General features: G+C 40.8%; 1 protein-coding gene across 1 annotated transcript in view; it reads right to left on the bottom strand.

Moving 5' to 3' along the window:
• LOC121680977 (E3 ubiquitin-protein ligase UHRF2-like) overlaps positions 1 to 17,589 on the bottom strand; it is a 159,257-nt gene that overhangs the window by 23,383 nt on the left and 118,285 nt on the right. The window contains exons 12-13 of the mRNA XM_042060575.1: positions 9,576 to 9,713; positions 7,970 to 8,195 (exon numbers count right to left, since the gene is read on the bottom strand). Coding sequence (XP_041916509.1) covers positions 7,970 to 8,195; positions 9,576 to 9,713 — 364 coding nt within the window. The remainder of the gene's footprint in view (positions 1 to 7,969; positions 8,196 to 9,575; positions 9,714 to 17,589) is intronic.

The following is a 17,589-nucleotide window of genomic DNA, read 5'->3' on the forward strand; positions in this document are numbered from 1 at the left end:
ACAAACTATCCACACTCATGCATAACATGTTTGCCAACCCCTTTCAACACCCTAACCGTGACCATCTAATGTGAATCACAGATCATTCTATCCAATCATTAATAATACATCCTTGAGTTTGTGAACTGTTTTGTCCAGTCCCGTCTTGTCTGTCAGGTCTGTTATCGTCCTGTCTCATTTCCCTTTGTTGTCTGTTTGTCACCTTGTTGCGTTTTATGTGTTATGTGTTACACTCTGTACGTTGTGCTATAATCTCATCCAGGGTCTCACTAAAACAGGAAAAAATTAAATGAAATCACCACACCAATTATGATAATTATTTTAACCTGATAATGAATGATGATGAAAATACATAACTAACCCAGAGCAACTACATAGCCCATAATCCAAAGCAGGACTGAGACCCAAAGAGAAGGTATAGTGTGAACAAGAAGTAAACTAAGGCCCCATCAGAGCTGAGGTGCACCAGAAAGATATCGGATATTAACTAGAAAAGCATTTCCTAGGAAGGAAATACAGTGCATGAAAATGCAAAAAATATGATGTAAAATATCATACAGAGTAAAAACAAACTATATTGGTTGCTAGGTAGATGAGGTTTAATATAGTTGGAATGACTGAACAGTTAAATAGGTGGATAGTTTATATAGTTAAATGATTTGCTTGGTAGATAAGGTTTAATATAGTTGGAATGATTGAACGGTTAAATAGGTGAATAATTTAAATGGTTAAATTATTTAGGTAGATAATTGACGATAACTGACAGTTGGAATGGCTCTAATGTTTGCTAGCAGTTATGCTAAATATGTTATCAAAGATAATAATGTTAACCAAGTTACTTAACTTAGTTAACTTAGCTAATGTTTTCATTTTTAGTAGTTATGCTAACTAGCATGTTAGCAATGTTAACATGTTAACTATGTTAACCATGTGACTTAGCTAACCTAGCTAATAATTTTTAGTAGGTATGCTAACTAGCATGCTAACATGTTAAGTATGCTTACCATGTGACTTAGCTAACTTAGCTAATCATTTTTAGTAGGCATGCTAACTATGTTAGCTAACCTAGCTAATAATTTTTAGCAGTTATGCTTACTAGCATGCTAACTATGCTAACCATGTTACTTAGCTAACTTAGTTTTGCTAAAAATGCTAACAATATTAGCAATGCTAACATGCTAACTATGCTAACCATGCTAACTAGCTACAGTGGGTAGGAGTCATAGTTGATGACAAGTAACAGTTACAATGGCTGAACAGTTAAAAAGTTCAGTAGTTTAAAGGGTTAAATTGTTTAACAGTGAAATATTGTAGTGAGGACTTTTATTTTGAAACAGTTTTTGGCAGAGGAAGCAGTTGAAAAGGATGTGTAGTCTTAATAGGGCCAGTTTGTATGCTTAAAGCCTGAGACTGGCAGTTGGTCCAGGTGGCCCGAACACCTGCCATAGGATTCTAATTGCTTAACGGCCGTATTGTGATGTCATAATCATAATGTTAAGTCAATGGGGAAATTTTGATTAGTTTTTAATTAATAGTTTAAAAAGTATAAAAGTTACAAAGTTGAAAAATACATAGCACCCATGTCCTAAGTAAGACCTACGTAACATAGTTTGAATGAAGTTTCTACGTTAAACGGTTGAAGCTGCATTAAATGCGTTAGAAGAAGAAGAAGAACTAGAAAAGCATTTCCTGAAGGAAATACAGTGCATGAAAATGCAAAAATATGATGTAAAAATATCATACAGAGTAAAAACAAACTATATTGGTTGCTAAGTAGATGAGGTTTAATATAGTTGGAATGACTGAACAGTTAAATAGGTGGATAGTTTAAATGGTTAAATGGTTAAATTATTTAGGTAGATAGTTGACGATAACTGACAGTTGGAATGGCTCTAATGTTTGCTAGCAGTTATGCTAACTATGTTAACAAAGATAATAATGTTAACAAAGTTACTATGCTAACTAGCATGCTAACATGCTAGCATGCTAACTATGCTAACCATGTTACTTAGCTAATCGTTTTTAGTAGTTTTGCTAAAAATGCTAACTAGCATGCTAACATGCTAGCGCTAGCATGCTAACTATGCTAACCACGTTACTTAGCTGACTTAGCTAATCGTTTTTAGCGGTTTTGCTAAAAATGCTAACTAGCATGGTAGCATGCTAACTATGCTAACCACGTTACTTAGCTGACTTAGCTAATCGTTTTTAGCAGTTTTGCTAAAAATGCTAACTAGCATGCTAACATGCTAGCATGCTAACTATGCTAACCATGTGACTTAGCTAACTTAGCTAATCATTTTAAGCAGTTTTGCTAAAAATGCTAACTAGCATGCTAACATGCTAGCATGCTAACTATGCTAACCATGTGACTTAGCTAACTTAGCTAATCATTTTAAGCAGTTTTGCTAAAAATGCTAACTAGCATGCTAACATGCTAGCATGCTAACTATGCTAACCATGTGACTTAGCTAACTTAGCTAATCATTTTAAGCAGTTTTGCTAAAAATGCTAACTAGCATGCGAACATGCTAGCATGCTAACTATGCTAACCATGTTACTTAGCTAACTTAGCTAACTAGCTACAGTGGGTAGGAGTCATAGTTGATGACAAGTAACAGTTACAATGGCCGAACAGTTAGTAGTTTAAAGGGTTAAATTGTTTAACAGTAAAATATTATAGAGAGGACTTTTATTTTGAAACAGTTTTTGGCAGAGGAAGCAGTTGAACAGGATGTGTAGTCTTAATAGGGCCAGTTTGTATGCTTAAAGCCTGAGACTGGCAGTTGGTCCAGGTGGCCCGAACACCTGCCATAGGATTCTAATTGCTTAACGGCCGTATTGTGATGTCATAATCATAATGTTAAGTCAATGGGGAAATTTTGATTCGTTTTTAATTAATAGTTTAAAAAGTATAAAAGTTACAAAGCTGAAAAATACATAGCACCCATGTCCCAAGTAAGACCTACGTAACATAGTTTGAATGAAGTTTCTACGTTAAACGGTTGAAGCTGCATTAAATGCGTTAGCGGAAGAATAAGAATAAGAATAAGAAGCCTAGGAAGAACAGTACAGTGCATTTTCATGCACTGTAATAAGAAGAAGCCTAGGAAGAACAGTACAGTGCATTTTCATGCACTGTAACTAGAAAAGCATTTCCTGAAGGAAATACAGTGCATGAAAATGCAAAAATATGATGTAAAATATCATACAGAGTAAAAACAAACTATATTGGTTGCTAGGTAGATGAGGTTTAATATAGTTGGAATGACTGAACAGTTAAATACGTGTATAGTTTATATAGGTAAATGATTTACTTGGTAGATAAGGTTTAATATAGTTGGAATGATTGAACGGTTAAATAAGTGGATACTTTAAATGGTTAAATTATTTAGGTAGATAGTTGACGATAACTGACACTTGGAATGGCTCTAATGTTTGCTAGTAGTTATGCTAACTATGTTAACAAAGATAATAATGTTAACCAAGTTACTATGCTAACTAGCATGTTAACAATGTTAAAATGCTAAGTATGCTAACCATGTGACTTATTTAACTTAGCTAATTATTTTTAGCAGTTATGCTAACTATGATAATTAGCATGCTAACATGTTAACTATGCTAACCATGTTACTTAGCTAACTTAGTTAATCAGTTTTAGTAGTTATGCTAACTATGCTAACTAACAATGTTAACATGCTAACTATGCTAACCATGTTACTTAGCTAACTTAGGTAATCATTTTTAGCAGTTTTGTTAAAAATGCTAACTAGCATGCTAACATGGTAGCATGCTAACTATGCTAACCATGTGACTTAGCTAACTTAGCTAATCATTTTTAGCAGTTTTGCTAAAAATGCTAACTAGCATGCTAACATGCTAACTATGCTAACCATGTGACTTAGCTAACTTAGCTAATCATTTTAAGCAGTTTTGCTAAAAATGTTAATTAGCATGCTAACATGCTAGCATGCTAACTATGCTAACCATGTGACTTAGCTAACTTAGCTAACTAGCTACAGTGGGTAGGAGTCATAGTTGATGACAAGTAACAGTTACAATGGCTAAACAGTTAAAAAGTTCAGTAGTTTAAAGGGTTAAATTGTTTAACAGTGAAATATTGTAGTGAGGACTTTTATTTTGAAACAGTTTTTGGCAGAGGAAGCAGTTGAACAGGATGTGTAGTCTTAATAGGGCCAGTTTGTATGCTTAAAGCCTGAGACTGGCAGTTGGTCCAGGTGGCCCGAACACCTGCCATAGGATTCTAATTGCTTAACGGCTCTATTGTGATGTCATCAGCCCATGTTAAGTCTATGGGGAAATTTTGACTAGTTTTTAATTAATAGTTTAAAAAGTATAAAAGTTACAAAGTTGAAAAATACAAAGCCCACATGTCCTAAGTAAGACCTACGTAACATAGTTTGAATGAAGTTTCTACGTTAAACGGTTTAAGCTGCATTAACTGCGTTAGAAGAAGAAGAATAAGAAGAAGAAAAAGCCTTGGAAGAACAGTACAGTGCATTTTCATGCACTGTAAAAAGCCTTGGAATAACAGTACAGTGCATTTTCATGCACTGTAAAAAGCCTTGGAATAACAGTACAGTGCATTTTCATGCACTGTAATAAGAAGAAGAAGCCTAGGAAGAACAGTACAGTGCATTTTCATGCACTGTAACTAGAAATGCAATTCCAAGGAATTACCAGTGCATGAAAATGCTAAAGTTGTGATGTAAAATATCATGTATAGTTAAAACAGATAATACAGAGATGGTTACTACGGTGATGCTAGGATAGACATGGTGGTTGCATAGCTTAATAAAAGTTGATAGTTTAAAAGTAGACTGTTTAAAAGCTGAATGTAGATAGTTTAAAAGTTGTTGATAGACAGTAGATAGTTTAAAAGTTGTTGATAGACAGCTAGTTTAATAGATAGTTTAATGATAGTTTAAAAGTAGACCGTTTAAAAGTTGAAGGTAAATAGTTTAAAAGTTGTTGACAGACTGGAAGTTGAATGAATGTTGATATTCAAATAGTTTAATGACTGTGTATAGGTAGATATTTGACGATAACTGAAAGTTGGAATGGCTCTAATGTTTGCTAGCAGTTATGCTAAGATTTTTAACTATGCTAACCATGCTACTTAGCTAATGTTTTATAGCAGTGCTAGCAATGCTAACCTGCTAACCATGCTACTTAGCTAATGTTTTCTAGCAGTTTAATGAATGTTGATATTCAAATAGTTTAATGGCTGTGTATAGGTAGATATTTGACGATAACTGAAAGTTGGAATGGCTCTAATGTTTGCTAGCAGTTATGCTAAGATTTGTAATTCTGCTAACCATGCTACTTAGCTAATGTTTTATAATAGTGCTAGCAATGCTAACATGCTAACCATGTTACTTAGCTAACTTCACTAACATTTTCTAGCAGTTTTGCTAAACATGCTAACTATGCTAGCAATGTTAACATGCTAACTATGTTAACCATGTGACTTAGTTAATCAAGCTTATCATTTTTAATAGTTATGCTAACTAGCATGCTAACTATGTTAACCATGTTACTTAGCTAACCATTTTTAGTAGTTATGCTAACTATGCTAACTAGCATGCTAACATGTTAGCATGCTAACTATGCTATCCATGTTACTTAGCTAACCTAGCTAATCATTTTGAGCAGTTTTGCTAAAAATGTTAACTAGCATGCTAACTATGCTAACCATGGTACTTAGCTAACTTAGCTAATCATTTTTAGCAGTTTTGCTAAAAATGCTAACTAACATGCTAACCATGTTACTTAGCTAACTTAGCTAATCATTTTTAGCAGTTATGCTAACTAGCATGCTAACATGCTAGCATGTTAACTATGTTAACCATGTTACTTAACTAACCTAGCTAATAATTTTTAGCAGTTTTGCTAAAAATGCTAACTAGCATGCTAACTATGCTAACCATGTGACTTAGCTAACCTAGCTAATCATTTTTAGCAGTTTTGTTAGCAATGCTAACATGTTAACTTTGCTAACCATGCTAACTAGCTACAGTGGGTAGGAGTCATAGTTGATGAATTGGGTGTAAATGGGTGTAAAACAGTGATTTATTTGCATGGCTAGCCCGATGCCGAAGCACCACTATTGAAAAAGCTGTTGGTAGCATCGGCTAACTAGCGCCAGATTTTGGAGTGCAGGGGACAAGCCGAGATGGGCTATGAGACATACGTTCACACTCGGTATCATGTTTCAATACACTTTAGGTCAATTTCACACCGGAATTCTCCTTTAAAAGGGAATGACAGATGTCATTCTCATTATTTTAAATGATGTTATGCCTAAAACACACCCATGACTGTTTAAAAAACCTAGGAACGCCTTGTTGTGCCATCCGCCCAATGTATGATAACAAAAACACTCCCAATGTGGACTGGACATCCTATTCAATTTAAATAAGCTTTTGACTAGTAAGCATGTGTTTTAGACCACGAAGATAGAGCCCTATATGTGAATATGGACTTAATATCAAGGGTAAAATCAGTTGTTAAATTCTTTTCACCAAAAATAGGCTATGACATTTATTTTGATTAGTTAATCACAAAGCTTGTAATTAATTTCACCATTTCAATATTTTCAATTAACCCTAATTTGTTTTGAACACCTAAAATGTCCTTTATTACATTTTACATTTGACACTTTTATCCAAAGCTTCACATTACAGTGTACATCTTAATTAGGATTTATTTTCCAGTTGTATGTGGAGCCATTAACATGCAATGTTATTTGAATAAATAAGCAAATAAATATTAAAGTGACATTTTGTGGTGCTCATCATCCACATTTTTATAATTACAGGCAAACAGTACATAGCTTTTATAAGTAAGTAAGTAAGTATAAGTATATATACTCTTTTGATCCCGTGAGGGAAATTTGGTCTCTGCATTTATCCCAATCCTTGAATTAGTGAAACACACTCAGCACACACTGAACACACAGTGAGGTGAAGGACACACTAATCCCGGCGCAGTGAGCTGCCTGCAACAACAGCGGCGCTCGGGGAGCAGTGAGGGGTTAGGTGCCTTGCTCAAGGGCACTTCAGCCGTGCCTACTGGTCGGGGTTCGAACCGGCAACCCTCCGGTTACAAGTCCGAAGCGCTAACCAGTAGGCCGCGGCTGCCCCTTTTTATGGTTTTATTTGCCTATTCATCGTTGGTCCATTGTCAAAGCAATCGTAAGTGTGACGTTCCGTTTCCATGACTGCAGTGTCACTGGATCTAAACTGATCGTGTTGGTATGTTTTAGTATGGGATTCCTACAGTGTAAAAAAAATATACTAACGTCTTGGAAATGTTTTTTATTATTTAAATAGATTAAGAAAGCCACTGCTATGGTTACTACTATGGTTAGATTGATTTGTTTATATCCAGTGAAATTGCTGCCTTGACAACGCTACGTCATGGCTTCGGTACTCTATAACCAATGGCTATGTCAACTTATCCAAATGTGTTGGAAAGACTGTTATACTGACACATAGGATGGTCAGAGACACATTTAAGGTGCAGTCAGCGATAATTCGCGATTTGAAGCCCATAAAAAGTGCAGGCAGCCTGTCCCCAAACAAGTTTCTCTGGGAATTATGAAGGGAGGGATGAGCTACCTCTCTGGTATGTTTTGTTTGGTCCTTGGTTAAAATACAATGTACGTCGTTTTGGACAAAAGCGTCTGCTAAGGAATTGAAATATAAACATAAACAAACGCAATGTCATGTGCAATCGCTGACTGCACCTTCAACTGATAATGGTGCTACATGCAGCCCATCAGTGGTGGCTGGAGGAAAATCCTTACATTAGATGAGCATACTTATCTGCATACTTTGAATTTATAAAGTTGAACTAATTGTCAATAACTACACAGTAAGAAATCATTGCATTCATATGCAGTACGTATATGACTCTCAAACCCACAAACGTAAAAATCTCATACCTTTGCCCTTGGGTGTTTTCTGACTACCATTGCTTTGATACCCACCAGCTGAAATTACAGCTGGTATTTCGATGTCTTCATCCTCCTTTTCTTCTTTTGGCTTTTTTGGAGGGGGTGTATTTTTTGGTCGGCCTCTCCCAGGGTGTCTTTTGCCTCGCATGCCCCCTCTCACACTAGCCTCCTTCTTAGTCTTGTTAGCCATGGCTTCCAAATAGCCTGGGGGATACTAGGTAGAGCCAAAACCAAAATAGACCACAGAGAGAGCCAAAATAACACTGGTTCAAACAACAAAATATATATATATATATAAACATAACTTCAACCGAATCTGTGGAATTCAGCCACAAACAATTTGTGAGGAGTGTTGCTAGGGTATAAGACTGGGTGTCCCTCTAGTCCTCTCCAGTTTACGGAGCCAAATTGTTGAAACATCTTTTAAAGAAAATATGAGGCACTCACAAGGGTTATGTTTAGAAAGCCTTTAATCTCACATGGCTATTCAATTAAAACATACAGTACCTACATATTTTGGCATAATAGCCTTCATCAGGGCATGTCAAAATGGTTGTCTTTGGGCTGTTCATGCTCCAACTTAAGAAGTGAAGTCCATATTGTGCGACTTTTATAAGGTATAGATAAAAAAAAGATTCCATAGATTCTCTGCAAGTCTTTTTAACCTGTCCCCACCCATTGATTTTGCAATATGTATTCTATACCAAATATTTTTGATATACTGTATTACAACTGCCATGGTCTGTCTTTTTCTAACGTGAATCCATGGGGTATTGGGGGTTGCCAGTTCTTATTTTCTTTATTTTGTACAGGAGGAAGATATTTCTTCAGTTTATCACTTCAGTGTTTCTCAAACTTTTTCAGACGAAGGACCACTTAACCAATAAAAAAGAAGCGCACGGACCACCTAGCTAAAAAAAAAAAGATCAGACCTACTTCAATAGTATATTAGCCTGCACAATAGGCCTACTCACTAAACCACCTTGCTTATTGTCTTTGCACTTTGCTTATTGTGTCAGAGGAGTCCTATTTAAACTGGCATATATTACATAGACAGTGTTGCAGAACTGTTTGGATTTAGCCTACATACAAGTTGGTTCAATATTGCAAACAACTCATCTATATTATATTTTACCACGTCTGCTCGCGGACCACACTTGGGATATCTTGGTCCCCGGACCACACTTTGAGAAACACTGTATCACTTAAAGTTGGGGCTCTTCTACCATCAGCTTTAGAAGAGCCCCAACCTGTGAAAATATGCAAAAATGCATTTTTTTGTATAAATTCAAAACTGAACATGATATTCTTATATATTCCAGTTTTTTAACTGTATTGTCTGGTTAATGTATTTATGTACTTTGTTGTGAAATGTCTTGTGACTTCCTAAACCAGGTGACTACTACCTGTTCATACTGCTCATGAGATCACCTGTTAGAAGGAATGGCACAAAGGCAACCATTTTGACAAGCCCCGATGCCAAAACTTGTAGGCATGTTTTAACTGAATAGCCATGTGAGCTTCTTCATGATGTCAGATTTGCATCAGTTGTAGGCATTAAATCTGTTTTTGAGGAGAGTGCGATAGGACTCACCTGCACTTTGAGGCCCAGCTTCTTGATACGTTCTGCACCTTCAGGAGTCCACGGTGCTGGTTCTTGGTCATCGCGCCGTAACAGATATCGCCACACCAGAAACCCACACTTCCCAATCTCGGGCCAGTACTTCACCACCTTAAAGAGCAAAAAGCATGGGGGCTAAGTAGTACTGGTGACAGGTGCATCTACAGGTGCATCTCAAAAATGTAGAATATCATGGAAAAGTTTTTTTTTTTTCATGCTTCTGCGTCAAATTGACGGCGTACCCCAGCAGACCCCTCTGAGTACCGTTTTGAGACACAGACGACACCAAACTTTGAAGCCACACACCCCCTACCGTTATGGCAGTAAAATGCACCGCGATGCAAAGCAACCCCGACGCAGAACTCTGAGAGGGTCGTAGCTACAGCGTGGAGCAGCGCACACACACACACGCAGGCAAGCAGACACACACACACACACACACACACCATTACCCCCCCCCTCCCCGCCCCCCACCCACACACACACAACCGAAAACTCATACACAGAGAAGCACACATATACACAAACGCACACATGCACACACTCATTTACATACAAAAAAGTTGAAAGAGTAGGGGATGGAGACAAATTGACAAGCGTGATTTATTTTTGACATGTTTTTAGGCATAAAATGTCATATAAATCAGGTGTGGAATAATATATCAACAAACCCCTCTGTAAAAATCTTCTAAATATAGTTAAGCATAAGATTAGAAAGTTTGGTGTATGTAAGTGCTTCTGAAGTGGAGATTTTGTGCTCAGAGTGGGAGAGGAAACTCATTTTGAGAAAACAGCCTTGAAACACAACCAATGAGATTCTGTTCTCGCCTTTGAACTTAAAGCGATGGTTAGGAGTAATTGAAGGGTTCAGATGCAAAAGCCTCTAAATGCCACCTATGTCAAAAATGAGATAAAGACGGTGAGGGGATGCTCTCCACACATAGTATACGCTAGGAGCCTGAATTTAAATGCTCATTTAAAAGAAAAGTGGTCAGACGGATTTAGAGGGTTTTGCATCTGAACTCTTCAATTTCACCCTAGGGTCCTTTGCACCATGACCCCGAGCCAAACACCCTCCCAGAACCTGTTTTCCCTTGGTCGAACCCTGGTCGAGCATTGGAAAGTTTGTAGGTACACCAGGAGTTTATTTAAATAACACTTGCCTGATGGATGCTACTATCTGCTACTATACCGCTGTGTCGACGTTACTTTCGTGATTTGGGAAAAGCCCGTAAAAGTCCTGGCAGGAAGCGATTACATCAATTTACATCAAATTACATTTTTTGGTATATCCAGTTTTTAATATATTTTTTTCCAAAGTGTTTACAACTTAGTGTTAACTAATAATTGTTGTAAACTGGTACTACAAACAAAATATTAGTGCATTCCTGGATCTACATCCTTATGCATGCTTCCTGCCAGGACTTTTACGGGCTTTTCCCAAATCACAGAAATAACGTTGACGCAGCGGTTTGACAAGGCTAGCTTCGGTTGCTAGGTAACCAAACTATATACAAAGCTGGCATAATATATTTAGACTAGCCTACTGACAAACTGTTTTATGCGTTCACTAAAGAAAGATTATGGAGATTAAACACCACTTATCCATCAGAGACATCACATGGCCATCACTTACAAGATAGCTCAGTAAGTAACAAGTCACTCTATGGCGCAGGAGACCGGGGTTCGATTCCTGTTAACTGCAATGATTTTGAAGGTGCATTTCTCACAGATAAACCAAGCTATCGATAGATAGATACAGTAGATATATATCGATAGAGATAGAAGGTTGTTATGGATGTTGAGCATTGAGGTACTAGCGACACCTAGTGGTATGTTATGTTATGCTGCGCCCCATAATGCTGTGCGCAGCTTTTGTACATCATTCAATAAAATCTTGAACAGAAACATGGTGTCAGAAGCGGTCTAGCTGATATAACGTTAAAAGAGTGTATAGAACCAGCAAATATGGCGAACAATATGATTCCAGCACCAGAGGGCATGCAGATGTCCGGAGATCTGGCGAAGAACTGGGAGGTTTTCCGTGCGGAATTCGAGGACTTTGTGCTAGCAGCGGGCCTCGATGAGAAGTCGGAGGAAGTGCAGGCAGCCTCGCTACGACGGCTAATGGGTAACGAGTGCCGCCATATCTATATGCACAATGTGATGTTGGACGATGGGCAAAAGAAAGACCCTACCGCCATCCTAGATGCTCTGGGGGAGTATTTTAGGCCGGCGAAAAATGTGATTTATGAAAGATATAAGTTCGGATGCTGCAAACAGGAGACTGATGAACCGATAGACAGTTTCCTAACGAGACTACGGGAAGGAGCTGCATCGTGTGAGTATCAGAGGCTAAAAGACGAGATGATTCGGGACAGGCTCGTGCTTGGTGTCGCGAGTGAAAATACCAGAAGACGCTTGTTGCGTGAACGGGAACTGATGTTACCAACAGCGGTTGAAATTTGTCGTCTGGCGGAACTGACTGAAAAGCGCATGAAAACTATGGAGAGCCCACAAGTGCAGACGGACAGTGTAAACGCAACAAACAAGCAATACGAGCGACGTAAACATCAAGAGAAGAGGGCAAGAGATATACAGCTCGCTTGCAAATACTGTGGAAACAGCCACAAGCGGGGCAGAGAGCAATGTCCAGCCTACGGTAAGGTATGCCGAGCGTGTGGCATCTCAAACCATTTTTCTAAAGTGTGTCAGGCTAGCAGCAAGACAAAAAAAGTAAATGTGCTGGAAGATGTTGAGCAAGGGTACACAGATACGGATGACATGTTCCTAGCCACAGAATGCATTAGCAATGTAAAATCAAAGGGGCTTAAATGGTTTGTACACCTACGTTTGAACAAGAAAAGGCAAGCATGTCAGCTAGATACAGGTGCCACTTGTAACGTGATGAGCAGCAAGATCAAAGAGAAGTTGTCACCTGGAACAGCTCTACATCCAAGTACAACCAAGCTGAAACTATATTCTGGGGAAGCTATGCTGTCACAGGGGAGATTCCACACAGAGTGCGTCATTAGAGGAGAAAAGCATGAACTGATTTTTGAAATAGTGGAAACTCAGCAGGAGCCTCTCCTCTCTGGGGCCACATGCGAACGTCTAGGCCTAATGTCATTCACAATCCCCGAAGAGCTGCATAAAATGGAGGGCGATCGATGCATGCCCCTCACTAAAGAGCAGCTGATTACCAACTACGCGGACATCTTCAATGACCCAATCGAGTCAGTCCCAGGTGAGATACACTTTGAGCTCGACCCAAACGTGCCTCCAGTACAATGTGCACCTCGAAATGTTCCAGTAGCGTTGAGGGAGAGGGTCAAGAAAGAGCTGGACAGGCACATCAGCGCAGGCAATATCACACCAGTGAGCGAGCCCACGGCGTGGATAAGTAACATGGTGACTGTAGCTAAACCAGATAAAATAAGACTGTGCATCGACCCCAAACCGCTTAACCGAGCATTGCTGAGGTCTCACTACCACATGCCAACTCTGGAGGATGTGTTGTACAAGCTGCCCAAGGCCCGTATGTTCACACTGGTGGATGCTCGCGACGCTTTCCTACAGTGCAAGCTTGATGACGAAAGCAGCCACTTGACGACCTTCTGGACACCGTGGGGTCGCATGAGGTGGCTCAAGCTTCCATTCGGTGTCTCTGTATCGCCTGAAATCTATCAGCGCAAACAGCACGAACTGCTAGCAGGCCTGGCTGGCATCGAACCAATAGCGGATGACATTCTGGTGGTTGGGTGTGGCGACACAGAGGCAGATGCGGAACGGGATCATGACACTAACCTGCGTGCTCTCATGGAGCGATGCAGAGCTGTGAAGCTGAGGCTGAGCGAGCGCAAGCTTCAGTTCAAACTTCAAGCAGTCCGCTTCCACGGACACATACTGTCCTCAGAAGGACTGAAGATTGATCCAGAGAAAACGCGGGCTGTGTTGGAGATGCCGACTCCTGCGGATACAAAAGCTGTCCAACGCTTCATCGGCTTTGTGACTTACCTTGCAAAATTCCTGCCAAAGCTCTCAGAGGTCTGTGAGCCACTCCGCAGACTCCTGGATAAGGACATAGAATGGCACTGGCTAGCCAAACATGAGGACGCGGTGCAAGAAATAAAGCGACTGGTCTCAAACACACCCGTTCTCAGATATTATGATGTCACAAAGCCTGTCACTGTCCAGAGTGATGCCAGCATGAATGGGCTGGGAGGCTGCTTGCTGCAAGGGGGGCAGCCAGTGGCTTTTGCCTCAAGAGCCCTGACACAAACTGAGCAAAACTACGCTCAAATAGAGAAAGAGTGTTTGAGCATAGTCTTTGCATGCCAAAGATTTCACCAATACTTATATGGCAGAGAAAAGGTCACTGCTGAAACAGACCACAAACCATTGATCACAATCTTCAAGAAGCCCCTACTAAGTGCACCGAAACGTCTCCAGGGAATGCTGATGCAGCTGCAGTGTTATAACCTCGACGTGGTGTACAAGCCCGGGCCAGAAATGTACGTCAGTGACACTTTAAGCCGAGCTACTCTGCCTCACCAAGGGCCAGACACCCCACACGTGCGACATGCAGTGTTTGTCACCCAGACAGAGTACTCACAGTTAGACCAAGCCCAGCACCTGAATGTCACTGCTTTCAGATTCCGTCAAATAGCACAGCACACAGGAACGGATGATGTGCTCCAAGAGCTGAAGTCAGTGATTCTAGACGGGTGGCCGGACTTCAAGGAGGACACCCCACTGGCAGTGCGGGACTACTGGCCTTTCCGGGATGAGCTGAATGTGCAAAATGGTGTGCTATACAGGGGACAGTGCATTATCATCCCAAAGGCCCTGAGAGCAGAGCTACTCAAGCGCATACACTATAGCCACATAGGTGGCGAGGCCTGTTATAGACGGGCCAGGGATACCCTCTTCTGGCCGGGCATGAGGGCACAAATCAAGGACTACGTAGCCAACTGCTCAGCATGCAATGAATATGCAAGGAAGCAGCAGAAGGAATCCATGATGTCGTATGAGATACCCACACGTCCATGGCAAACGGTGAGCATGGACATCTACTCCTATGCGGGCAAGGAATATCTCATCATTGTAGACCACTACTCAGATTACTGGGAAATTGACCAGCTGCCAGACCTATCAGCTGACACGCTTATCACACGCTGCAGAGCCCAGTTTGCGCGTTATGGGCAACCTGACACAGTGATCTCTGATAATGGCCCGCAGTTTGCGTGTGAACAATTCAGAAAGTTCGCAACAAACTGGGGTTTTGCCCATGTCACATCCTCCCCCCGTCATCCAAAGTCAAACGGCAAGGCCGAGTCGGCAGTGAAAATAGCGAAATCACTCTGCAAGCGGGCAAAAGCAGATGGCACAGATGCATGGATGGCTATCCTGCACTGGCGCAACACGCCCACAGAGGGGTTAGACAGCAGCCCCGCCCAACGCTTAATGTCACGAAGGCTCAAGACCTCGCTGCCAGTTGCAGACAGCCTGCTACAGCCACATGTGGTGGCCGACGTGGCAGAGAAGTTGCAGTGGAAAAGGCGGATGGCGAAATCCTCCTATGACAAAACCGCCAGGGACCTCCCTGAGCTGAATGTGGGAGATCGGATCAGGATGAAACCACTGCCAGGTGGTCGCACAGGAAGATGGCCGCTGGGCCAATGCATCCAGAAAGTTGCTCCTCGCTCATTCGTAGTGGATGTCAACGGCACACTTTATAGGCGCAACCGTGTGGATCTTCGAGCAGCAGAGCGCTCAGCAGAAGTACAACCGACCGGAAAGCCAGAGCCGCACAGTCCTGAACAGAGACATATGACTGGGAAGTCGGCCTCAGCCGAGACCGGGCATGGGTCAGACCAGGGCAAGCCAGAAGGAATGGAAATCGCACCCCCCACAAGCAGTTCGGCTCCTTGTGCCCCGAGTACACTGCCGGCTGGGCTGGGCCCTACACCGGAGAAGCACAGCGGCTCATCGGGCCATGCGGTTTTCACACGTTGTGGCCGCCTCTCACGCCCGCCTCAAAGACTGGACTGGTGACCTACGAGACACATGAGAACATGGGTTCGACTAGGGTGTAGGCAGATCGCTGCCCTTACCAACGCCCACATACACACGCACACACAGACAGTGGCAACACACACACACATGGAGATATCTCACGAGAGACTGTTGGTCTGTTAAAAAAAAAAAAAAGGGAATAGTTGTGGAATTACTCAAATGCAACGCATGTTCTACTGTTAAACTATTAGCAGAGTTGTTGAGATGTTTGATTGCTAAACTACAGTAAGGGAGTTGTGGATAGGGATGTATGTTATTACAGCCTGCAATACTTATTAAAAGGGAAAGAGTTTAAAGTGTTTAATATTTGAACATTAATCTAAAGGAAGGAAGATGTTATGGATGTTGAGCATTGAGGTACTAGCGACACCTAGTGGTATGTTATGTTATGCTGCGCCCCATAATGCTGTGCGCAGCTTTTGTACATCATTCAATAAAATCTTGAACAGAAACAAAGGTCGGGCTTGTGGAGCTATAGGCTACATGGTCCTCGCTTTAGATTGGGGGGCTGCAAAATGTACTACAAATAGGTAAGAAAGGTCTTATAAGCGTATTAGTTATCCACCTCTTTGTCTTATATCGTAACACCCCCAATTATCACCACTTTTGTTCAGAAATTCTAAAACAACGATGTTTTTTAACACTTCAAAATAACATTTACTAAATGAACCTTACATTTTTCAGTAGCCATAGTTGTGTAGATTTGAACAAAATCTGGTTTGGTTCTTAACGGGAGCATTTACTGCCTGAAATATCCGATTTTATTTACCACGCTCGGAGTTATAGTGCTGGCCTGATGGGTCGCCTATTTACACCGTTTCAACGGCACATGGACGGTTAGACCGAGAATTCTCGTCGTGAAATTAAAATTCCACTGGAGCTCCAAGCGGTTGTGTACACGCAGCCTTACAACACTGTTTACAGCTCCTCGAGTCACGGTAAAATGTCATTTTTGGTACATAGCTAATTTAGATACACCTATGTTGTGGGTGGTTGCGTTTCTATAGGAGTCCGCTGTCTTGGTTTGTATAGAAATGGATATTAAGTGACACATACACGCAAGACGGTGGAAATACGGGACCGACGGTAATAGGGGGAGTTACGATACATCATTAACAAGCTGCTTGTTAACACTTACAACTGTTAACAAATATGCTTGTAAGTAACTTAAAAGGCTGCTTATTAATATTTACAAGCTGCATGTTAACAGTTAGTTAATGCTATTAAAGGATAACAACAGTTAACTAACTGTTAGTAATGAATTGTTAACTGCTTATTATGCACTGTTAATACCTAATAAGCACATGTCTAAAGCGTTAGCGACCCATTTATAAAAACATAAACGCCCCAATCTGGTTAGTAGGGAGTTCATTCGGTAAGCATTTGAAAAAAAATAAAAACATTTCACATTTAAGAATATTGCACATATGTTTGTTCAAGTGACATACTTGTTGCCTGCTGTTCTGCATTTGGCTATTATTCTGACTGTGGCTGGATAGAAACTATTAAAAACGTTCTCTGTAGTGTCTTAGGTTGTAAGTTGAGTATTTGTGCCTGAACAGAGGTTGAGAAGGGTGATGTGTGTCTCTGAGGATGTTCTATGTTTTTTACCTGCAGTGTTGTGTGTAGAGAGTGTCCATGGATGGGAGGTTAGCATTAATACAATTTATTCTGCAGTCTATATGGCTTTCTGAAGGCCTTCCTCTCTGCCTGGGTGGTATTTCCATACCAGACAGTGATGCCATTTGTGAGTATGTTTTCTATGAGTCCTCTGTAGGCTTGGGTGAGGGGGCGGTAGCTGAGGCTGGCCTTCCTCAGCAGCCTGATGAAATAAAGCCGCTGCTGGACCTTTTTTCACTGTAGCATCAGTGTTTTTGGCCCAGCTCAAGTTTGCGGACACCTGCAGGCC

The sequence above is a fragment of the Alosa sapidissima genome, chromosome 13, assembly GCF_018492685.1.
Source record: "Alosa sapidissima isolate fAloSap1 chromosome 13, fAloSap1.pri, whole genome shotgun sequence".
NCBI classification, from domain to species: domain Eukaryota; kingdom Metazoa; phylum Chordata; class Actinopteri; order Clupeiformes; family Clupeidae; genus Alosa; species Alosa sapidissima.